Genomic DNA, 24,355 nt, shown 5'->3' with positions numbered 1-24,355 from the left:
CGCCCTGAATAATTCATGGAGTTTAGATTGTGCTGAAGTCTCGAGTGATTGTGTGGGTTGAGGAAAACTTTTTAAAATCCCACTCCAGTGCTGTAGGACCGCCTGGATATTGATCAGGCCCTGTACCGCCTCCCCCCAGCCTCCCTGTGCCGCACAGTTTGCTGCAAACTCTAGTGTGGACGAAGAGGTCTGCTGGCTGTTCTGTTAGTCTGCCACCCTGATCCCTGGGCCACTCCTGGCTCTGTCTGAGCTTCCGCTTTGGGGCCTGGTGGGAATCTTGCAACTCTATGCTCAGTGTTGGCCAGAGGCATATGCCTGTCCTAGTCTGACAAGCACTCAGCAGGGATGAAAAATGTTTCAATCTAGACCTTCAAGAACAGATGTCTGGACTTTTTTTTTTTTTAAACAACACAGCCACAAAATCACCGTTCTGTGGGCCTGACATGATGACATTCTAGAATTACCACATTTAAAACTCAAGACTAAACAAATCTTAAAATACATCTTTAGAACTACTGGTTAAGATGCATTCTTTCAATAGAAAGTATTCTTAAAACTTAAGGCCATACTCTTCTGTGCTTTTGTCTTGCTGGGAATAAATTAAGGACTTCCACAGGTATTTTTTTAAGCATGTCTAAATATCATGAAACCTATTTCAGACGTTTTCTAACTCCTGACATTATTTTCTTCCAGAATTAAAGGTATTGATTAAGTTTAAAGAACTACAGAACCCAGGTTAGCAGACCCTGTCAAATACCTATTTATATATCTTGCCTTGTTTCAAAAAAGGATGTAAGGCAATTCCCAAGGATATAGATAATGGATGGATATAGTCTCCTTCTTAGCTATTTAAGTGAAAACTCTAGGATTTTTTAAAGCCTCTGTATACTCAGTTATGAATAGTTATAAATGTATTTAAGTAATACATATATATATTTCATTTTCTAGAATGCTTTAAGCTGAGTTTTCTTTTTATAAGATTTTTAAAATAAATTTGATTTCTTACTATAAATAGAATACATTCTCACCATCTAGAGGGCATTTAGAAAATACCAAAAAAAGTAACTATTAAGGAAAAACCAGCCTCGCAACCAGCATATGACCCTTTATGAATGGTGTTTCCTTTTCTTTTCTTTGCCAGTTTTTATTACCTTGCTTTTTCAGTTCCTCATTCTGATTCTCCAAATGTGTTTCTTGCTTTTTTTCTCATTGCAGGGTTGACTACATTTTAAATGTTACCAGAGAAATCGATAATTTTTTTCCTGGCTTATTTGCGTACCATAACATCCGAGTCTACGACGAAGAGACGACAGACCTTCTCGCCCACTGGAACGAAGCGTATCACTTTATAAACAAGGCAAAGTAAGTGGGTAGAGAGGCGGGGCTGAGGATGAAACCGACAGGCAGAGGCTGGGAGGGTGAGAGCCAATGGGACTGCAGACGCAGGAGTCGGCTGCTGGGAGGGGACTTGATGTGGGATGGACCTTTGTTTTTAGTCACAGGACACCAAGCACCAAAGGGAAGTGGTTGGTCCTCTCCAGGTAGAGTCCCTATTGAGCTTACTCTCTCCCACCTATCCTTGACTGTGACATTGGACCCCCCCTTGTCATTATCAGCTCTGATTCCAGGCAAGCCCCAGATACCAAGTGGAAGTTTCCGAGCCGAAGGAGGGTTAGGGTAGGGCAGGGCCTGCTTCTTTGGGACTGCCTCCCTAAGAATACGGCCCGCCTTCCCTCCCTGAGTTACTGCCCATTGGATGTCGTGGCCAGCGCCACTGCCCCTGAGCCTGACACCGGTTTCACCGGTCTCTGGTGCTCGCTTTATTCCTGTGTGAAACAGCTCTGCCTTATTGGAGTTGAGAACAGAAAGAGAGAACCCTTTGAGGTGCTATCAAGACAATCACCCTCTTCTGTTTTGTCTCCCTCTGGGTCAAAGCTACATGGTGTGTCCTTAACCAAATCTTAGTTCCCTTGTATTCTAGGAGACAAACTCAAAGACTCCCTTGACAGAGACTTCAGACCAGCAGTTGGGGGAGGCGGGAAACCACTGAGATTTACAGGGGAATTTCAAGCTTGGGGTATAGGAAACTGGAGCCAGCTTCCACCTGGTGGGTCTGCCTTTGGTACAAATAAAGTTTCGCAGGTGCTCCCTTACCGGCCTGGTGTTCCTTCACATTCTTGAGCTAGTGATACTTAAAGAAACGCTGTCTCCTGGGCCATATCTGGTAAATCAGCCAGGCCTGGGCCAGCACTGCCTCCTTAGAAATAATGGGCCAACCCCATCGCCCATTCCTGGCTTTTCTCTGCGGCCGCCCTCGCTCCTGCTCCCTGGCCCTCCCGTCTGAAGAGCATCTCGCGTTCCCCAGGGCCTTGCAGCTTTCAGTTCGCTGACCCCATTTTTCTGCAGTAACTAATTCACCATCTCCATCTGCTGTAGCAGCTGAGAAGCTCTTGCAGAAATCCCGTTAGCTGCCCACTCAGCCCAGGAAAGGGTTTTTGGTCCCTTATCCCAGCCATGTGACAAGATTCTCACTTTGTCCCTGAAGGCAGCCAAATGTTGAAGCTCTCCCTGCAAACAAAACATGGCTAGGCCAGAACAGATTTATTTTCCATTGTGTGCTAATTGATTCTACAGCGGTGTTATTTCCTTAGAGTGTGTGGACATCTGCTCCGTAAACATTAAGATGTAAGAGGATTTCAGCAATAAGATAACTGTAGGGCTTAGAAAAATGATTCCGGTGAAACTTGAGAGAATGAAATTGTTGGAGCTTTTTAACTCCTTCCCCACTGCTCCCATGTCCCTCCCCCGACAACTGCTTCCGCCGCTGCAGGAGGAACCATTCCAAGTGCCTGGTGCATTGCAAGATGGGCGTGAGTCGCTCGGCCTCTACGGTCATCGCCTATGCCATGAAGGAATTCGGCTGGCCTTTGGAAAAAGCATATAACTATGTGAAGCAGAAGCGCAGCATCACGCGCCCCAACGCAGGCTTTATGAGGCAGCTGTCTGAGTATGAAGGCATCTTGGACGCAAGGTGGGTGCCTGCCTGGAGAGAGGGGTTGACAGGCGGAGCTGGAGCAGCCCCGCAGCCAAGCCAGCCGGGCCTCTGTCGGCAGCAGAGCGTGCTCCCATTCCGCCCAGCAGCCGCTTCCGCAGCCAAAATCCTGCCTCTCAGGGGGAGCCAGTTTGAGAAAAACAACTATTGTTTGGGCTTTGATGAGTGGTTTCCAGGAGGGATCTGTTTTGATTTTCTTGGCACACACACAAAGCTGGTTTTGCTGCCAGAGGGAACAGTGCCTTGGTTCTAAGCTAAGGCCTGGCCTCGTGTGTGTGATGTAGGCACGTGCGCATCCTGCTTCCTGGGCATCTGCTTTGTGCGAGCCCTGTGCACCAGCTTTGCTGTGGAAGAACCCAAGGACTTGGAGAGGCACAGCAACCAGGTTCCACCGCTGATGAGCAGGGCAAGTCAGGGCAAGCTCATCAGTCTCTCCAAGCCTCAGTTCCCTCTTCTGAGTTAAGAATTAATGTCCACCTTCGCTGGGCATGGTGACATGCACTTGTAGTCCAAGCTGCTCAGGAAGCTGAGATGGGAAGATTGCTTGAGCCCAAGAGTTCGAGGCTGCAGTGAACTGTGATTGTGCTACTACACTCCAGCCTGTGTGACGGAGCGAGACCCTATCTCTTAAACGAAAATGCTTTTTAAAACACTGAGGTGGAGTATGGTGGTTCATGAGGCCAAGGCGGGTGGATCGCTTTAGCTCAGGAGTTTGAAACCAGCCTTGGTGATGCAGGATATTTTCTTGACCCCTTTGTGGGACTCGCAACAGGGGTGCCTCATTTACTCAGCTTGCCCCACTCTACTCATGGGAGAGAGTGTAAAAATGAACTAGTGCAAGAACTGGAGTGACCGAGTAGAGGAACCAGCCTCTTTGGCGCTGGCAAGAGCAAACTCTGTGCAGACTCCATGGCAGCATCCAGGTGGGGGTGCCTGTGACCAAGGTCTCAGAGGGTGTGTTATAATACTCTTTTAGCTCCGCCATCTGCAGATAGCAGTGTGTCACCAGCTCAGTGGGCCTGAGGCAGCTGCCTTCTGCCAGTAAGGGCAAAGGGCCAGTGTGACAGTGTCTTTGGGTACCCACACCTCGTGTGTCCCGAATTTTTGTCCAGTGCCCAAGAGGAATGAGGTCACATGGGCGAATTGAAGAATGGTGAATGTGGAGAATTGTATTGAGTATAAAAGCAGCCCTCAGCAGAGAGGGAAGCTAGAAAGGGGGTGGGAAGGGAAGGTCACTCTCCCCTGAAGTCAAGCCACCTCTCTGCCTCGTCCAGCCTCCATCTTCTGAAATCAAGCTGCCTCTCTCCGACATCCCGGCACTTCTTCCTGACGTCCAGCTGCTGCTTCTCTCTGCCAGCTGAGTCTGGGGTCTCTATAGGCACAGGATGGGGGCGGAGTGGGCTATAGGTAGTTTTGGAAAAGGCAACATTCAACTGGTAAGAAGATATTATTCAGAAAGACCCAATCTGGAGAGAGCAGGCACACAGGGATGGAAGTTCTTACTTTGGGACACAGGTTTCAGGCTTTTCGGCTTGAAGGTAGGGTTTTGCCAGGGACCTGCCCCTGTCTGCCTAGAATTTCTCTGCCTCCTGTCACTATCATTGGCAAAATGGTGAGACCCCGTCTCTACTAAAAATAGAAAAAAAAAAAAAAAACAGCCAGATGTGGTGGTGTGCACCAGTGGTCCCAGCTACTTGGGAGGCTGAGGTGAGAGTATTACTTGAGCCCAGGGGGCAGAGGTTGCAGTGAGCTGAGATTGCACCAGTGCACTCCAGCCTGGGTGACAGAACCTGACCCTGTCTAAAAACAAACAAACAAATAATGAATGCTCACCTTAATGTGGATGTTAATGGTACAGGTGCTGTGATTCTTCAAAAAAGTAGGAATAGAATTATTATATCATCCAGCAATTCCACTTGTGAGAATACTGGGTCCCGAAGAGACACCAGTGCTTATAGCAACATTATCCACAACCGCCCAAAAAGTGGAAGCAACCCAAGTGTTCCCTGATAGACGAACGAACAAAGTGTGGCTGCAGGGCGCGGTGGCTCCTGCCTGTAATCCCAGCACTTTGGGAGGCCGAGGCAGGCGAATCACAAGGTCAGGAGATTGAGACCTTCTTGGCCAACACGGTGAAACCCCGTCTCTGATAAAAATACAAAAATTAGCTGGGCGTGGTGGTGCATGCCTGTAGTCCCAGTTACTTGGGAGGCTGAGGCAGGAAAATTGCTTGAACCCAGGAGGCGGAGGTTGCGCTGAGCAGAGGTCATGCCACTGCACTCCAGCCTGGATGACAGAGCAAGACTGTCAAAAAAAAAAAATGTAGCATATTCATACAGTGGGATATCACACAGCCCTAAAAAGGAAGGAAAGTCTGACACAGGCTACAATAGGCATGAGCCTTCAGGACATTGTGCTAAGCAGAATCAGCCAATCACAAAAAAGAGAACTACTCTATGTTTCCACGCATATGAGGTACTTAGAGTGGTCAAAGTCATAGAGACAGAGGCCAGAATGGTGGTTGCCAGGGACTGGAAGAAGAAGGGAATGGGGAGTTACTGTTCAGTGGATACCAAATTTCAGCTTTATTAGAGGCAGAGAGTTCTGGAGACTTAGTCTGGAGGCTCTCTGGATGGTGATGATGGCTGCACAACATTATGAATGTATTTAATGTACACTTAAAAGTGGTCAAGAAGCCGGGCGCGGGGGCTCACACCTGTAATCCCAGCACTTTGGGAGGCCGAGGCAGGTGGATCACGAGGTCAAGAGGTCAAGACCATCCTGGTCAACATGGTGAAACCCCCTCTCTACTAAAAATACAAAAAATTAGCTGGGCATGGTGGTGCGTGCCTGTAATCCCAGCTATTCAGGAGGTTGAGGCAGGAGAATTGCCTGAACCCAGGAGGCAGAGGTTGTGGTGAGCCTAGATCGCGCCATTGCACTCCAGCCTGGGTAACAAGAGCGAAACTCCGTCTCAGAAAAAAAAAAAGTGGTCAAGATGAGGCTGGGTGCAGTGGCTCATGCCTGTAATCCTAGCACCAAAGCGGGTGGATCACTTGAAGGAGTTTGAGACCAGACTGGCCAATAAGGTGAAACCCGTGTATTCTCTACTAAAAATAGAAAAATTAGCTGGGTGTGGTGGTATGTACCTGTAATCCTAGCTACTTGGAAGGCTGAGGTGGGAGAAAGACTTGAACCTGGGAGGCCAGGAGTTCAGACTGCAGTGAGCCATGATCACATCATTGCACTCCAGCCTAAGCAACAGAGTGAGACCCTTTTTCAAAAATTAATTAAAAATTTAAAAATATATAAGTAAATGAATAGTGGTCAGGATGGCAAATTTTATTTTATTTATTTTTTGAGACAGGGTCTCACTCTGTCACCCAGGCTAGAGTGCAGGGTATGATAGTGACACCTCAACCTCCCAGGCTCAAATGATTGTCCCACCTCAGCCCCCCAACCAGCTGGGACTACAGGTGCTCATCACAATACTCAGCTAATTTTTTGTGTATTTTTGGTAGAGACAGGGTTTCGCTATGTTACCCAGGCTGGTCTCAAACTCCTGGACTCAATCGATCCTTCCGCCTCAGCCTTCCAAAGTGCTGGGCCACCACACCTGGCCCAAATTTTATGTTTTATGTATTTTAGCACAGTAAAAAAATAAAATTGAGGGCCAGGTGCTGTAATTCCAGCACTTTGGGAGGCCGAGGCAGGTGGATCACCTGAGGTCAGGAGTTTGAGACCAGCCTGGCCAACAGAGTGAAACCCCATCTCTACTAAAAATACAAAAAAATTAGCCAGGCATGGTGGCGTGTGCCTGTAATACCAGCTACTCGGGGGGCTGAGGCACAAGAATCACTTGAACCCAGGAGGCAGAGGTTGCAGTAAGCCCAGATCATGCCACTGCACCCCAGCCTGGGTGACAGAGTGAGACTTCACCTCAAAAAAAAAAAAAAAAACACTCTTTTTAAAAAATGCCTACCTGATAGGGCTGCGAGGTTTGCATGAGTGCTGTCAATCAAGCAAAATGCCCAAGGCATGTCTCAGTCATTTTAGGAGGGTTATTTGCCAGTGTTGAGGATGTGTACCCGGGCGACAGGTCTATGCCTTTCTCCGAAGATAATTATGAGGGCTTCAAATTTTAAGGGGAAAGGGTGGCATATTGAGAAATATACAATTTTCTTGTGAGGGGAATGGGGGAAAAGAGTCATTCATGCCTTCGTCTGGCTCAGTGAATCTGCCTTTTTGCAGAACATGGACAGTAGGGCAGAGGAAACAGTCAGATATGCATTTGTGTCAGGTGGGTAGAGGGGTGACTGACTTCTGTCCTGTGTCTTCCTTCCCACCCCCACTCTGTACTGTGAAGATAAGCTGTCAGTTTTCTTTGCCATGGTGAATTTTAACAGAGAGTTTTAGGATAAAGATTTTGGGGACCACAAGGAATTTCCTTGTGAGCAAGATATATGAGGGAGGTGTGTAGCTTTTCATCTTCGCAGCCATCTTATTTAGGAACCAAAATGGGAGGCAGATTTGCATGACCCGCTTCCCAGCTTGACTGTTCCCCCTTGGCTCAGTGAGTTTGGGGTCCCAAGATTTATTTTCCTTTCACAGTGCTAAACAGGCTTACCTTTCCAGATACTTCCCAGACCTGGCTCATAGTAAATAATAAATTAACTTGTTTATTAATAATAAGTAATAATAAATTAGCTTATTATTAATAATAAATTAGCTTATTTTAAAGTCTCTGAACTCCCACCCTAAAGAGCTATGTACAGGTTATTCCCCTTTTCCAAGGATCGGGGCAGGGATGAGGGGTTGACGCTGAGAGGTTGATCTGCCCCCATCACACAGCTAGTGGACAGCAGGAGGGAGAGGTACACCCTGGCCCCTCACTTGGCCTCTGAGTGGGGCACTGTGTGCAAAAAGCCCTGTGGTTCTCTTAGTCACAGGGCGTGGTGGGGCAGGTCCTCGCTGTGGTTCCAGTACCCCAGGTTGTCAGGTCAGAAGCCCAGAGCCTGGGCGTCACTTTCTCCCTGTTCCCTTTTGAGTCAGTCTGTACAAGAAACTGGCCCCCCTAGGTGATATCAGGCTGGTGTTGGAAGGAAGCCACAGGGAAAGTTCACCAGCTTCTTGGCCAAGTTTGGGGAAGCAGGAATACCCTGGCAGGGTTAAACAGGGTCCAGAGAACAGCACCAGCCAACTGCGGACTCCCTCACTGTCAGAGAAGGCCTGGGCAGGTCCCCAGGCAAGGCCCAGAGGAAGAGGAGGAAGAGTGAGCATCTCACTGTCCACTCTGTGCCCTTTGCAGCCTAAGGCGGGCACTCCAGCCCGGGTTCACAGCAGCCTGGCAGTGGCCTTGAATAGCTGCTCGCTGAGATGTGCACACCAAGCAGAGAGGAATGAGTGACCGTGCGCTCTCACTCAATGCGCTTATATTTACTTCGCTCTTGCCTTAACCCTCACAAACCTGTGATATTGGGATTACTTTAAGGTCCTTGAGGGTGACTTAGTTACCTTATTTTACTGTAAACAACTTTTTTTATGCCTTATATTTAAAAAATATATTAGAGAGCTGGGTGCAGTGGCTCACACCTGTAATCCCAGTGCTTTGGGAGGCTGAGGTAGGAGAATCGCTTGAGACCAGGAGTATAAGACCAGCCTGGGAAACATAGCAAGACCCTGACTCTACAGAAAAATAATTTAAAAATTACTCAGGGATGGTGTCATATGCTTGTAGCCCCAGCTACTTGGGAGGATGAAGCAGGAGGATCACTTGAGTCCAGGAGTTTGAGGCTGCAGTGAGCCATGATCACATCAGTACATTCCTGCCTGGGCCACAGTGAGACCTTTGTCTCATAAAGAAAAAAAAGGTATTATAAAAACAATATCATAGTTGTAGAAGAAATTGTCTAAAGACTGACCTAAACAAATACTTTCCAGTTTTCCAGGATCTTCCCAAATGTGTTCCAGTGCATTATGCATTTCTATAGTTGTATAATTGTGTATAGATCTGTACGTAGTCCGCTTTGATTCCCTTCATTTCCCTACAATATAGGTCGGAGAGCGTTGTTATTCTCATTGGACGGAGAGAGAAATGAGACATTGAGTGTAACTGATGTGACAAAGTTCATAAAATGAGGCAGCACTAGACACAGATACACAGACTGAAGTCTAGATGTTTCCTTCCCCGTTGTCATCAGGGACAGAAAGTCACATCAGGCTTCCCGTGGGAGCCTGGACTACTTAAGATCCCAGTGTTGTTTCTCAACCTTGTGTTTCTTGGGAAAAAATGAATAGAGAGAGGCTTTACCTTAACTAGCCGTGGATCATCCCTGGCGCCCCGACCTTGGGCAGCCCCTCACTGGCTCACTGCACACTTTTCCCAGTACCCCCAGGCACCGTCCTCCTCCACTCACCTTCTTCCACCCTCTCCCAACAGCAAACAGCGGCACAACAAGCTGTGGCGTCAGCAGACAGACAGCAGCTTCCAGCAGCCTGTGGATAACCCCGCAGGACCCGGCGACTTCCTGCCAGAGACCTCCGATGGCACCCCGGAAAGCCGGCTACCCTGCTTGGATGATGCTGCCCAGCCCGGCTTAGGGCCCCCACTCCCCTGCTGTTTCCGGAGACTCTCAGACCCCCTTCTACCTTCCCCCGAGGATGAAACTGGTAACTTGGTCCACCTGGAGGATCCAGAGAGGGAGGCTCTGTTGGAGGAAGCTGCTCCGCTTGCAGAGGTGCACAGGCCAACCAGACAGCCCCAGCGAGGTTCTGGACTCTGTGAGAAGGATGTGAAGAAGAAACTAGAGTTTGGGAGTCCCAGAGCCCAGAGTGGCTCCTTGCCGCAGGTGGAGGAGATGGAAAGGGAGGAGGGCCTGGGAGCAGGGAGGTGGGGGCGGCCTCCAACCCAGCTCGATCAAAACCTGCTCAACCCGGAGAACCTAAATAACAACAACAGCAAGAGGAGCTATCCCGACGGCATGGAGGTAGGCAGGGCCCGGCCTGCAGGGTGGCACACCCCATCCCTTCCATCCCACTCCTACTGGCCCACCTCAGCCTCTGTAGCTGGGACTTCAGGCACGTGCCACCACACCCAGCTGATTTTTTTCTGTTGCCTCTCCTGGGCCCGCAGCTCTCATCTCCAGGGACCTGAGGGTTCTTTCAGAGGGTGATTCTGCTGGTGGCTACATAGTGTGTACATTATATAGCGAATTGGGAATCTGTTGGGAATAATGCGTATCTCTGCATGCCATCGGCACCCCGTACACCTTATTCATATCCTTGGCAGGGCTTCCAACTCAATTTCTTTTTACATATATGAAATTAAAACATGTCATTTATCAGCCAACTTCAGCCTTTATCAGTATATGACAGTTCTTTTTCATCTCACCCCAGATGATTCTGGAACCAATCCCAGATAGAGATAGCAGATATAGACACCTATATCTAAAAATATGTATATTATAGATCTATACTATAGATGTAGGTATATACTGTAGACAAGGTCTCACTCTTTGCCCATGCTGGAGTGCAATGGCACGATCACGGTTCACTGCCCCCTTGACCTCAAGTGATCCTCCCACCTCAGCCTCCTGAGTAGCTGGGACCACCGGCACATACTAAGACACCCAGTTAATTTTTTCTGTTTTTTATAGAGATGAGGTCTCACTGTTGCCCAGCCTGGTCTCAAACTCCTAAGCTCAAGCAATCTGCCCACCTTGGCCTCCTGAAGTGCTGGAATTACAGGTTTGAGCTACCTCGCCTGGCCTCAGATATATCATTTTATTCATAAATGCTCCAGTATGTAACATAGCCGCAGTACCATTGTCACCTTTAAAAAACCAATAGGGCTGGGCATAGTGGCTCACACCTGTAATCCCAGCACTTTGGGAGGCCAAGGTGGGCAGATCATGAGGTCAGGAGATCAAGACCATCCTGGCCAACATAGTGAAACCCTGTCTCTACTAAAAATATAAAAATCAGCTGGGTCTGGTGGCAGGTGCCTGTAATTCAAGCTACTCGGGAGGCTGAGGCAGGAAAATCAATTGAACTCAGGAGGTGGAGGTTGCAGTAAGCTGAGATCACACCACTGCACTGCAGCCTGGCAACAGAGTAAGACTGTCTCAAACAGCAAAAACAACAACAACAAAAACTGATAATAATTTCCCAACACTATCAAGTATCCAGCCTTCCAACTTAGACTCTAATACTTAACTCCGTTAGTCTCTTTGAGTTGTCATTTTTGGTGGATTATCTGCCACAAGGTCTGAGCTTCAGTCGTGCTTACTCAGAGAATCGTTAATTCCAGCCAACCTTTTTCCTCCTCCATGTGGGGAAGCGATACAGGAGCAGAGGCGGGTTCAGTGGAAGGGTGGCTGTGCAGCCTGGTCTCTGCTTCCACCCTTGCCCTGCTGCTGACGTTGTTTCCGCTGGCTTTACTGCCCGTCTCACAGGACAGCCATGGTTCTCCAGTGCGGGCTTGGGATCCTGACAGATGCATCCAAGTGTACATCCAGTTTATCATTAACAGCATGTTACAATGCAGACAAAACTGGGCAGTTGCATCTGTTGACCTCCAAATTGTAAAAAAGTCCAAATCAAATATTAATTATGGATTTCCCCCACTTCTCTACTTAGCAAATACCCCTAAAGGCAGATGAGATAAAACCCTGTGCTGGGCACGGTGGCCCATGCCTGTAATCCCAGCACTTTGGGAGGCTGAGGCAGGCAGATCACCTGAGGTCGGGAGTTGGAGACCAGCCTGACCCACATGGAGAAACCCCATCTTTACTAAAAATACAAAATTAGCTAGGCGTGGTGGCACAGGCCTGTAACCCCAGCTACTCGGGAGGCTGAGGCAGGAGACTCGCTTGAACCCGAAAGACGGAGTTGCAGTGAGCTGAGATGGTGCCACTGCACTGCAGCCTGAGCAACAATGGTGAAACTCCATCTCCAAAAAACCTATGGAAGCCATGGTGGAGGCTTTAAGCAGGTGGGTGATAAAGCCCCTCTGGCTGTGGTCTGCAGGCAGGCTGATGGGTTAAGAGCGGAAGCTGGGAGCCTGAGGTTGCAGCCTGCTCAGAAGATGCAGCAGGGCCATCGGGAGGTTTGAGAGACAGAGCTGGCGGGGTGTGGTGGGCCACATGCCTGTAATCCTAGCACTTTGGGAGGCCGAAGCAGGAGCATCACTTGAGCATAGGAGTTCGAGACCAGCCTGGACAACATAGTGAGACCCTATCTCTATCTATTTAAAAAAAAAAAAGACAGAACCCTGTTGCCTTCCTGCCTGGTCCTGTCCTCCTGCCTGCAGTCCTGTGCAGGAGGGTCGTGGGGAGTTTTTCTCTCCCCTCTCCCTCTGCTTCTGGGCCTGCGTGCCGCTCTCTCTGGCTGGTCAAAACCTGCTTGTCCCAGAAGCTTCAGCTGAAGTGTCAGTTTCTCTGGTCAGCCTTCCCGCTGCAGAGACTCTGAACTTGTCCCTCTCTCTCCTGGGATTCTTTACTCAGCTTTCTAGTCCGTTCCCAGTACCACTGGGTGCCTGTCAGTTGGCCTGTGAGGAGGTGAATGGCAGGGACATAGAGAATCACTTAGATTCTCACTGATCAAGAGGCAGGGGGGTTTCCTTAGGAAACAATATAAACTTGTTTTCTGTTGGTGTATAAAACCCACCTCAGGCTGGGCACGGTGGCTGACACCTGGAATCCCAGCACTTTGGGAGGCTAAGGTGGGTGAATCACCTGAGGTCAGGAGTTAGAGACAAGCCTAGCCAACATGGTGAAACCCTGTCTCCACTAAAAATACAAAAATTAGCCGAGCATGGTGGTATACGCCTTTAATCCCAGCCACTCAGGAGGCTGAGGCAGGAGAATTGCTTGAACCCAGGAAGCAGAGGTTGCAGTGAGCCAAGATCATGGCCGTGCACTCCAGCCTGGGTAACAGTGAGACTCCATCTCAACGAACCAGTCAGTCAATCAATCCCATCTCAGCTCAGCTCTCATCAGGGGCTGTGGGCCCCTGCATCTAGGTCTGCATTAGTCTTTCTAAAAACCATTTTTGCTCTTTGTCACCCCTCTTGTGAAGACCATGGCGAGCTGACGGTTCTGGGACCACGCTGTGCCCCTGCTAGGTAGGAAGGGCTCCATCGTCAGGCCGCACACTCCCCAAATGCAAATTATTTCTGAAAGGGAGACTCTCCCATCTGTTTCTGTGGCAGGCACATTACTTCACTGAATTATCCCAGTGCTGTGATTGTCACCCTTTTTGTCCAGGTGAGACCAGGGCCTAGAAAAGGATTATGCTGTGCAGATGGCAGAGGTGGGGTTGTGAAGGATGGTCCCCGGAGCCCCTGGTCATGCTGGCGTGTGGCCCAAGATGTGCCCAGGATCTTGGGCACTTAGCTTCTGGGAAGTTGGATTCAGCATCTCTGTCTTCTCTCTAACCTGTGTTATTGACTTCTCTCTAACCTGCATATTTTACGATCATGTTATTCACGATTCATGATCTCTAACCTACGTTATTCACCTGCTCCGGGAGGTCTGTCTGTCAGTACTAAGTGAAGTGAGAGCCACCTCTCTGGGCCAGGCCCCAGCCCCGCCTCACACCTCTTTCCCTGCCCACCCTCATGTTTTTGGTCTTTGGCTCGTGGCTGCCCTCTCTCACCATGTTCTTGTCCCCTTCCTTGCAGCATGATGCTATATTTGGGATCCTTAACAAAGTGAAGCCTTCCTACAAATCCTGTGCTGACTGCATGTACCCTGCAGCCGGCGGGGCTCCCGAGGCCTCCAGGGAGCGATGTGAGGACCCCAGCGCTCCTGCCATCTGCACGCAGCCAGCCTTCCTGCCCCAGGTCACATCCTCCCCTGTGGCCCACATGGCTGGCAGGTCCCGTGTTCTGGAGAAGCCGGCCTCTGGCCCAACCGAACCTCTCCCGTTTCTACCACCAGCAGGCTCCACAAGGCCAGACACCAGTGGCCCTGGGGCTGGGGCTGCCCTAGAGCCACAAGCTAGCCTGTTGGAACCTTCCAGAGAGACCCCAAAAATCCTGCCAAAATCCCTCCTTTTGAAGAATTCTCACTGTGATAAGAACTCTCCCAGCATGGAAGTGGTGAAGGAAGAATCGTCACCCAAGAAAGATACGAAACCAGCCAAGGACCTGAGGCTTCTGTTCAGTAACGAGTCTGAGAAGCCGACAACCAACAGCTACCTGATGCAGCACCAGGAGTCCATCATTCAGCTGCAGAAGGCAGGCCTGGTCCGCAAGCACACCAAAGAACTGGAGCGGCTGAAGGGTGGGCCCACAGACCCAGCTCCCCCATCTAGGGACGGCGCTGCCGGCAGGCTAGAGGCCAGCATCCCAGAGGAGAGCCAGGATCTAGCCGCACTGCACGAGCTGGGGCCCCTGGTTATGCCTGGCCACGCCGGGAGTGATGAGAAGTCAGAAGCCGCCCCTGCCTCATTGGAAGGAGGCTCACTGAAGAGCCCCCCTCCTTTCCTCTACCGCCTGGACCACACCAGTAGTTTCTCAAAAGACTTTCTGAAGACCATCTGCTATACCCCCACCTCCTCGTCCATGAGCTCCAACCTGACCCGGAGCTCTAGCAGTGACAGCATCCACAGCGTCCGTGGGAAGCCCGGGCTGGTGAAGCAACGGACACAGGAGATAGAGACCCGGCTTCGGCTGGCGGGCCTCACTGTCTCCTCCCCACTGAAGCGCTCACACTCTCTTGCCAAACTCGCAAGTCTCAACTTTTCGACAGAAGACCTGTCCAGCGAGGCTGACCCATCCACCGTCACTGACTCCCAGGACGCCACATTGAGTGAATCTTCCTTCTTGCATGAGCCCCAGGCAAACCCGAGGGACCCAACTACAACCTCCAAACCATCAGGGAAACTTGCCCCAGAAAACTTGAAGAGCCCCTCGTGGATGAGCAAAAGCTGACCTGCCTTTTGCTGCGTTGGGCCAGGCAGATACTTTCACACGATCTCTCCCTCACTTTCACTGTGTATTTTGATCAACCCTTTACATCTTGATTTCCCTTAAATGATTGAAGTCATCCTGACTTTTCCCCCACTCTTGCCACAGAGAGGAGGAGAAGATACCAACCAACATGCAGCACAAGAAGGGGAGCTGTCAGTCATGTGGCCTGGGAGAACTAAGACCTGTGGCCAGGAGACACACAACTCCACTCCTACTGTGTCTTCAAGAATAACCGTGTTTTAGAAAGAACGTGCACACACAGGCGCACACATCCAGACTGTTCCATTTGCAGCCTGCAGAAGAAGAGTCCTGGGGACGGCAGCATCACCGCGGCACACACTCTTAACTCATTCTGGGCCTCGCAGAAAACTCGCATGGCAACATGAAGTCCTACCTCTGTTCTCGCTGTGCTTGTTATTTTTAAAACACAAGAATGACCAAGGCTTGTTCCAGGGAATCCTGCTGTGTCTGAAAGCATTTTTCAAAAAAAAAAAACAAAAACGAATTTTTTGTTTTGTTTTTTGGTTGGGACTCCAGACGCGTCAAGACTTTTAACCCGACGGCCCCAAGCACTGCTGGGTGAAGTCATCAGATGGGTAGTCCCATGCTGTTGTTGCGCCAACTCTGTGCCCGAATGGCGGTGCAGACTGTCCTGGTTGTGTTGCTACAGCTGAGTGATGTGTTTGACCAGCACAGGGGTCCAGTGAGGAAAATGTGTGGGTTGTTCTCAGTTGTCGCTAATGCTGTAGTTTAAATCTCGAGGGGAAGGACCCGCCTGCATTGTTGAGCATCTGCTGCAGAAACTCATGGTTGTGTTTAGGTTTGAAGTTGCTCAAGTGTCTGGCGCAGGTGGTGGTTCTGAGACACAAATCATCCCGCTGGGAGCCTGGATGCTCAGGTTCACTAGGGCCCATCTAGGAGGGAAAGGAGATTTCAGCAGCTTCCCCAGAAGGAACAGAACTGTCGGGACACTTCCCGGATGTTTACAGTTGCCCCTTCCTGCAGTGAGATTACTGCTTCCTGTTGTCCTCCAGCTCTTCCCAGCAGCCATGATGAAGTAAAAGAGGTATCTAGTCGCTGCCTCTGTGGGTGGCCCCTTTAAGACTCAGGTGAACTCCGGGAGTCCTGCTGCCCCAGGCGTGAATCAAAGGTGTCAGCAAGCTAGATGTCAACACATTTTGAGAGAGAAGCAGCTTATAGAAAGCCAGAAAGGTTGAATTCAGGGGTCAGCAAACTATGGCATACGGCCCTGTGAGCTAGGAATGGCTTTTCCTTTTTCCTTTTAGACAGCGCCGCCCAGCTCTGTCAGTGCCTGGCTCTGTCACCCAGGCTGGAGTACAGTAGTGCAATCATGACTCACTGCAGCCTCAGCCTCCCTGGTGTAAGCAATAGCTTTTATATTTTTAAGGAGTTGTTAAAAAAAGAAATAATATATGACAGAATTCACATGGCCCACAAAGCCTGAGATATTTACTGTCAGGATTTGTATAGAAAAAGTTGCTGACTCCTGGTTTGATTTGCCACACAGGGCTGCCCATGGCCTTGTAGGAAGAAACTGGGTACATTTGAAGCCCTCTGCCTCAGACACCTAAAGCCAGACCCTTCCCTCCTCCTGACCACAAGCTTTATCAGCCTCCCACGGGAGTAGTTGCATGCATGGAGGAAGGCAGAGGAACACAGTTGGGCTGAAGCTCTTCCGCAATTCCATCTTGCCCTCAGCTGGTCCACCAGATTAGCTAGTGAAACCAGAAAGCCTCAAGGGCCAGCCAAATTCTGAGAGTCGGTGAGTGGGCCTTCATCTTACCTTGGTCAGAACCGTGCTCTCCAAAGCTATTCTAGAAAGCACCACAGGTGAGGTCTTCAAAAACAAGGCTAGTTCATATTTCACCTAATGGGTAGAGTTTTTGCAAAAATCCTCTCTCCAGGACTTTGTCTCCTTGGAGTGATTTTTAAAAATACATATATTACTTTATAGGAAGCTGTTTTCCCACTGGTGTCAATTAAAATCACCTTAAAAGGTGATTATCCAGTTATTCCTGAAACCCTGTGGGTTCCCCCCTCCCCCTCAGCCAACAAAAGCATAGCCTCAAAAAATATCAAGTTCAGTATGTTTTGCCAAATCAAATTTCATGTGGTAGATCAATTTTTGTGTAAAAATAATCTTTTAAATTTAGTGATGACAGGCTTACGTTGGTTTTTTAACCACGTCTATGTATGAGAGTGATATATTTTTGAAAACTTTTAATTTTGAAAGCCATAATTTTTCTTACCTAGTTAAAGAGTTGAGGGGGTGTGGAATGGGGAGACTGCAATTGGCTTCTGGAAAATGTATCCATTCATTTTCAGCACAGCTAGCATATCAGCATCCACACAGGAGCAGTGGTCCCCATCATCAGAGCAGAGTGAAGCATTCTTGACTTAATGCTTAATACTCTGGCCTGGAGAAAAGATTTTTTTTTGGAAAGCCAGATCAGTGGCATGTAAACATATGGCACGTGGCTATTTAAAATGCTATATGATTGGACAGGGCGTGGTGGCTCACACCTATAATCCCAGCCCTTTGGGAGGCCCAGGTGGGCAGATCATCTGAGGTCAGGAGGTCTAGACCAACCTAGCCAACATGGCGATAACCCATCTCTACTAAAAATACAAAAACTTAGCTGGATATGGTAGTGCGTATCTGTAATCCCAGTTACTTGGGAGGCTGAGGTGGGAGAATCACTTGAACCTAGGCAGCAGAGATTACAATGAGCCAAGATAAAGTCACTGCACTCCGGCCTGGGTGACAGAGTGAAACTCTGTCTCAAAAAATAATAAAATAACATAAAATGCTATATGAACAAGATAAACATTCTGCCAGGCTTTGGGGCACCTGGGCAAAGACAAATTCATACTGGTCTCTGAAAAGAAAGTTTGCACTGTAACATGTGCCATAGCTTGGCTCTTGCTTTGTACGCAACCTTAGCTGATGGGGAAAATTCTAAACATAAGTGGCACAGGAAAGAGGCAGGCGGAGGCAGGGATTTATGCTGTGCAAATCACTGATCTTTTATGACTATCATTTTCATTGAATGCTTTTGTTCAATTGGGACAAAAGGAACATTTTTTAGATGAGCTTGATACTCTGTATAAACAGCTGAATCTTATCTTCTGCCTCACGTTAATTCATATGGCATGCCAAAAGTTAGACTGAACTTTTCTACATCTTCATCTTGCATTGATACAGGGAAGTCTTAACTCTTAAAGTTTTGTTAAGTATCAGGGGAATAGTGGTCACAGAAAGAGGAGAACCAGGCTGTTCTCTGATGGTAATTGACGACGCTGATTTCCATTTCTTTGCCTTGTGGCTACTTCCAGTCTTCTAGCAAGGTCCCTGGTTGTGCATTTCCTAAGAACAAATTTTATTTCTCTTTACATTCCCGGCTTCCTTACTCTCCATGCAGGGACTGCTGCCAACCTCTTAGCTGTTGAATAGCTCACTGCTGGGTGGCAAGCCCTTCTCCTTGGCACCCTGTTGCTTAAGCATGCAGATTGCTCACCAGGTGCACACAGACAGCTGCACTGTCCAAGCCCCGTTCTACTCCACCCTGCCCTCTTCAGCTAAAGAGCATTCTGGTCAGTCTAAAGCCCTTTCCCCTTGGATAAGTCCAGAGGATGCCGCAGTATGGAGCCGAGCTTGAACTAACAGACCCTCAGCACGGCCCTGAACGAATGTACTCTTATCTCAGGGCAGCCCATTCTAGAAGGTTGATTAATTTCCTCCCACTCTCCTGGGGACCTTTTCTCCCTAATAAGAACAAATGCTACATAATTTAGTCAAGATCTTATTAAGTCACCTCACCTGAGGCATCTGGAGACAGACTTGCCTTCCATTGGTGGGAAATTGTTGGTGCCAGAATAAGTTTTGCTCAACTCTTCTCATTGGCTGGCCACCTAGCAGGGCTCCTCTAAACACGCAGTCAGCGAGGGTACCCCCTTCACCTCAGGCAAGAGAGCTGGGTAGATCAAAAACTTGGTGACATCTGGGCAGTACTTGTCTTGGTCCCTCTACCCAGATTTCTACCCAGGTCCCACATTGCAGGCCAAATGAAGGTTGTTGAGTTACCTATGGAAAGACCCAGCCCCTTGTTTTCTTAGCGTCTGCTCTGCAGTGAAATGCCCGTGTGTTTGAGTTCACTCTGCATCCTATATATTTGAGTCTGGAAACCAAGTCAAATGATCATGTGCATCCAGACACACTGTGTCACCTGAGCCACAGAGCAAATCACCTTCACGATCTGGAATGATACTGTGACCAGTGCTGCCCTGGGTGGCTCTGGAGAGACTGCTTTCTTGTTTGGCCGTAGTTGCTGGGGCCCTGGCTTCGGTCACTATCAGACAGGAGTCCTGATAAGCAGATCACCAGTCCTCCACTGTCCTTCCTGTCGGCCTTGCTGCATGAGAAGATAGCTGCTTCCTCCCTGTTTTCCTACACGGTAATTATTGTTTTACAATTGAGTGCCTTAATAATAGTTTACAAATACTATGTATTTATGCAAAACTGTTAAAGTGTCATCTGTTGTGATCGGATACTTTGTCAGTAGTGGTCGGTATTGGGATGTAAGCTTGTCCTACTCCATACGTGTTTATTCTGCTATGCAGTTTTACATTGTGTGTTCACATCTATTCCAAGGAGCCTTGCTAGAAACAGCTCTGGGAGTTCCTGCAGGCCAGGCAGGCATTGGCTGATGCTGCTTCCCATAGGAGCCAATGAAAGAAAGTAGCTGGATCCACTAGCCAGCTGTGGGGTGGTGCAGGCCAGCTGGCCTCTGCACCAGAGCCCAGCACCCGCCCGTTCCCCAGTCACACAATTGTACTCTTCTTTCTTCGAGATTTTATTTCCACCTAGGCCACCCTAGTTTTCCTCTCTGTTACTGTCCTGAGCTCTTTTGCAACAAAATGTAGGTACAGACCAGTCCCTGCCCCCTCCCCCAATCGGGAGCTCCACACGATGAGTTGTTTGGTTTTTCAGAAGCTGCCAGTGGGTTCCCGTGTATTGCGTTACGATATCAATGATTTTTTATTGGTTTTCTTGTTTTTTAATAATATATTTAAAAGGCAGTATCTTTTGTACTGTGAATTTGCAGTAGAAGATGCAGAATGCACTTTTTTTTTTACTTTTGTTGGTGTGTGTTGTATATAGTGGTGTGCTTCTTGTGATGAAAATAAACTTTTTCTTTATAAATGTCTGATGACCATGAGTTTATATAAAAGGAAACTGCTTCCTCAGCCCTTGTCAAGACAGTCTGATACATCCTCATCATCATCTTTATTATTAACTTAGCACCTATTTTTTGTTAAGTTCTTTGCTAGAAAGCCTGGACAAGTTACACCGAAGAAAGGACCACAGGAAGAAATGTTAGCTCCTCCTAGGACTAGTCTGTTTTCTTCCTAATTTTGTCAGTAAGCAAGAGCAGGCCCACTTGTGGGTGGTCCTTTGTGTGCCAAAAAAAAGTTACCCACCAGGAAGGGGTTTGGACTTCGGGTGGGTTCTCTTCCTGTACAAATAGGAAGCGTAAGACCGGAGATGTGCGCTAGAGAACATCTAACCTGCTCCCACCAGTCCAAGTGGGAGAGGAGGACTCTGGAGGCTAAGCACTACTAATTTCCCAGGAACATGCTCATGTCTCAGTCCACTGCACACCAGGCAGCTTTTGGTGGCTCTCCTCCCTTGGAGATACAGTGAGCAGGGCCGCTTCCATTTTTTTTAATGTTATTGAGACTGGGTCTGGCTCTGTTGCCCAGGCTGGAGTTCAGTGGTGCAGTCCTGACTCACTGCAGCCTCGAATTCCTGGGCTAAAGTGATCCTCCCACCTCAGCCTCCCTGGTAGATGGGACTACCTTACCTCACTAATTTTTTAAATCTGTCACAGAGATGAAGTCTTGCTTTGCTGCCCAGGCTGGTCTTTTAGCCTGTCTTCAAGTGATCCTCCCACCTTGGCCTCCCAAAGTGCTGGGATTATAGGTGTGAGCCACTTTGACTTCTATCTTAAAATCCTGCTGCCTTAGAGTTCTTTGCTTTCTGCTGTGTAGTCAGGGAGGACTCACAGTCACTTTCAGTCTCCTCTGTCTGGATGTGACATATCATTTCTACTTGCTTTCCAGTGGGCGAGACCCAGTCACAGGGTCCCACTGCAACAGGCAGGGAGACTGGAAATGTATGGGGCACATGTATTTGGTGAGCAGTGACTGCCACAAGTACAGGAAGTATTTTGTTCAGTTCATCTAGACTTGCTCTGTCTCTCAACTGGACTCAGAAAGACTGATGAATAAGCCAGAATGCAAGTTTATTAATTTACCAAAAGAATGTGTCAACCAGACTAGATTACTCACATGCTGATTAGCACATTTAGTCCTTCTAGATAAGCCTTTCCATTTTTGAGACCGGGTCCACCCCCGTTACCACGCTGGAGTGCAGTGACACAGTTGTGACTCTGAAGTGTTGATTTCCTGGGCTCAAGCAATCCTGCCTCAGCTTCCCAAAGTGTTGAGATTACAGGCATGGGCCATGTGCTCAGCCCTTCTAGGAAAATCAATATGGGGTGCCAAATTTTGGTTAAGAATTGCTTACTGAATATTAAAAGTTTAGCAGGAAGCTGCTGCTTTTTTTTTTTTTTCTTTTGAGACAGTTTCGATCTTGTTGCCCAGGCTGTAGTGCAATGGTGAGCTCTCAGCTCACTGCAACCTCTGCCTCCCGGGTTCCCAAGCAATTCTCTCGCCTCAGCCTCCTGAGTAGCTGGGACTACAAGCATGTACCACCATGCCCAGCTAATTTTGTATTTTTAGAAGAGACATGGTTTCTCCATGTTAGTCAGGCTGGTCTTGAACTCCTGCCCTCAGGTGATCCACCTGCCTCAGCCTCCCAAAGTGCTGGGATTACAGGTGTGAGCCACCAAGCCTGGCTATGGGATGCTTCTAATAGTGTTATCAAGCTATAATGCAGCCCTTTCTCTGTAAAACATTTTAAAAACAAATTACTGAGGGTCATCGTTCAAGACACTTTTCCCTGACAAGGCTGGAGATAGCCGAAAAATTCTCTTTGGGTTCCAGCCATGAATGGGGTAGGATGGGCCCCAGCAATCTGTATGTTTCTGTGATTCCCTGGGAATTCTGATGGCCAAGTTTAGAAACCACCAAAATAAGAATGTGATGCAACAGACTAGGCTCACGCTTTGCTGGTTACAATCACATTGCACACATGCTTTCTGGAGACAACACCCATACCACCCTGACAGAATATGGGTGTTGCCAAAACTCATCGATACTTACTTGCTCAGGGGCCCAGGACAATGTTCCTGTAATTGGTTGCTTTTGCACTGATTTTCTTCTCGGTGTCACCATCTCGCAGTTGGGTGTGATCCCAGCTCACACCTACAGGGGAGGTGGTTCTGCTGGGGAGGATCCACATGCTTGTTTATGCCTGGGGAAGCCCCTCTTGGCAAGATGTTTGGGAGAGGCTCCAAAGGCAGCACCGAGGAGGATGGAGGAGGACAAGGTAGAATTTAGGGGTATTCATTTTATGGTAAAGAAGCCCTTTCTAAAGGAGAGTTCCACTAATAGTGCACAAAGTGAGCCCTACCCAGGAAACCACCTACCCACGCATCCTTGCCTCCTAGAACCAGGTTGTGGTTATCACATACCTTCTTTGTGCTTTATATAAGGAATCCCATGGACACTGTGATCTGTGCTGCAAATCTCAAAAGAGGTGAGAGGGCTGGGCTCACACCTGTAATCCCAGCACTTTGGGAGGCCGAGGCGGGCAGATCATTTGAAGTCAGGAGCTCAAGACCAGCCTGGCCAACATGGGAAATGCCGTCTCTACTAAAAATACAAAAATTAGCTGGGCAGGGTGGCGGGTGCCTCTAATCCTAGCTACTTGGGAGGGTGAAGCAGGAGAATCACTTGAACCTGGAAGGCAGAGGTTGCCGTGAGCCAAGATCATGCCACTGCACTCCAGCCTGGGCAACAGAATGAGACTCCATCTCAACAAAGAAAAAGAAAGTAGAGGAGAGTCCTTTTCCTTCTAACTTTCCTGGACTCTTTGGACTACCTTGGAACCCTTCTATTTACTGCCCTGTTGGCATTATCCTCAGTTTATGAAAAACAGGCCCACAGAGAGGAAGTAATTTGCTCACAGGTACATCTAAAAAATGATGAAGCCAGAGAAGAACTTCTCCTTCCTCATCTGAAACCCTTCCCAGAGCTGTGTTTCCCACCCAGAAGCAGAAAGAAGCCAAGCAAAGATGCATCTTGATCTCCCTTGTGGTCTCAGCAAGAAAGCAGATGCGTTGGGGATGAAGCCTCCAGCCCCTGGGAAATCGGAACCACTTCTTGCCCCAGAGGCCATTGAGGTGACACAAGGTGTGCTTCTCTCCCGCAGATCACAATCACCATATTTCACCTTTAAATGGAAACCATGAATCCTGAAGTACCCCTGTTAAGAGTCCAGTTTCAGCCTGAAATTTCTTTTCTTTTTGTAAACCACTTCAGCAAATAAAGTGTTGGCATTTACACTAGCAACCTCCCAGCCTAGGAGGGGATGCTCTGGCATCCGACTCTAAAAGACAAATTTTGCTGGGCACCGTGGCTCACGCCTGTTATCCCAACATATTGAGAGGCTGAGGCGGGCAGATTGGTTGAGCCCAGGATTTCAAGACCAGCCCGGGTAACATGGTGAAACCCCATCTCTACAAAAAATACAAAAATTAGCCAGTGGTCCCAGCTACTTGAGTGGCTGAAGTGGAAGGATCTCCTGAGCCTGGGAGAGGTGGCAGTGAGCCGAGATTAAACCACTGCACTCCAGCCTGGGTGACAGAGCAAGACCCTGTATCAAAAACAAATAAGAAGAAAAGATTAAAAAGAGACAAATTATCCCACAAGTGGTACATTGTGGTGGTGGTGGTGGTGGTGGTGGTAGTCCTCCTTCTGGTTGTTGAAACTGGATCAAAGCAAGTTGACAATGCTACCTACTTCATGGGGCCATTGGAGAATTCGCCGATAATGCGTGCAAAACCCCTTCTGCCTGGCACACGGCCTAACAGGTAAATGGTGGTTGTGATGGTTGGAACTGACATATATACTGAGCATCTTCCAGTTGCAAGGGTTTCACATGTATTACCAAGTTAATCCTCACAGCAGATATGACTCTGTTTTACAAAGGAAGTGGTGGATGCTCAGAGAGGTTAGGTAATGTGGGTCAAGGACACACAGCCAGGAAGGAACAAGGCCGAGAGTGCCTGACTGCAAGTACACACACCTTCTACCCCACCATCTTCTCCCCAAAGAACATA

General features: G+C 48.5%; 1 protein-coding gene across 5 annotated transcripts in view; it reads left to right on the top strand.

The window, feature by feature from the left end:
• Positions 1–20,250, top strand: part of SSH1 (slingshot protein phosphatase 1) — a 77,192-nt gene extending 56,942 nt beyond the window's left edge. For 4 of the 5 annotated variants that reach the window (XM_035257500.3, XM_035257499.3, XM_035257498.3 and 1 more), the window contains 4 exons: positions 1,216–1,362; positions 2,831–3,031; positions 9,492–10,038; positions 13,734–20,250. In XM_035257500.3, coding sequence (XP_035113391.3) covers positions 1,216–1,362; positions 2,831–3,031; positions 9,492–10,038; positions 13,734–14,987 — 2,149 coding nt within the window. In that variant the 3' untranslated portion in view covers positions 14,988–20,250. Of the gene's footprint in view, positions 1–1,215; positions 1,363–2,830; positions 3,032–9,491; positions 10,401–13,733 lie in introns of those variants that run through there. The other variant, XM_035257501.3, reaches the window with a different exon arrangement.
• Positions 20,251–24,355: the final 4,105 nt, after the last annotated feature.

The sequence above is a fragment of the Callithrix jacchus genome, chromosome 9 (assembly GCF_049354715.1).
Source record: "Callithrix jacchus isolate 240 chromosome 9, calJac240_pri, whole genome shotgun sequence".
NCBI classification, from domain to species: Eukaryota; Metazoa; Chordata; class Mammalia; order Primates; family Cebidae; genus Callithrix; species Callithrix jacchus.
This window is presented reverse-complemented; position numbering and strand designations above follow the sequence as displayed.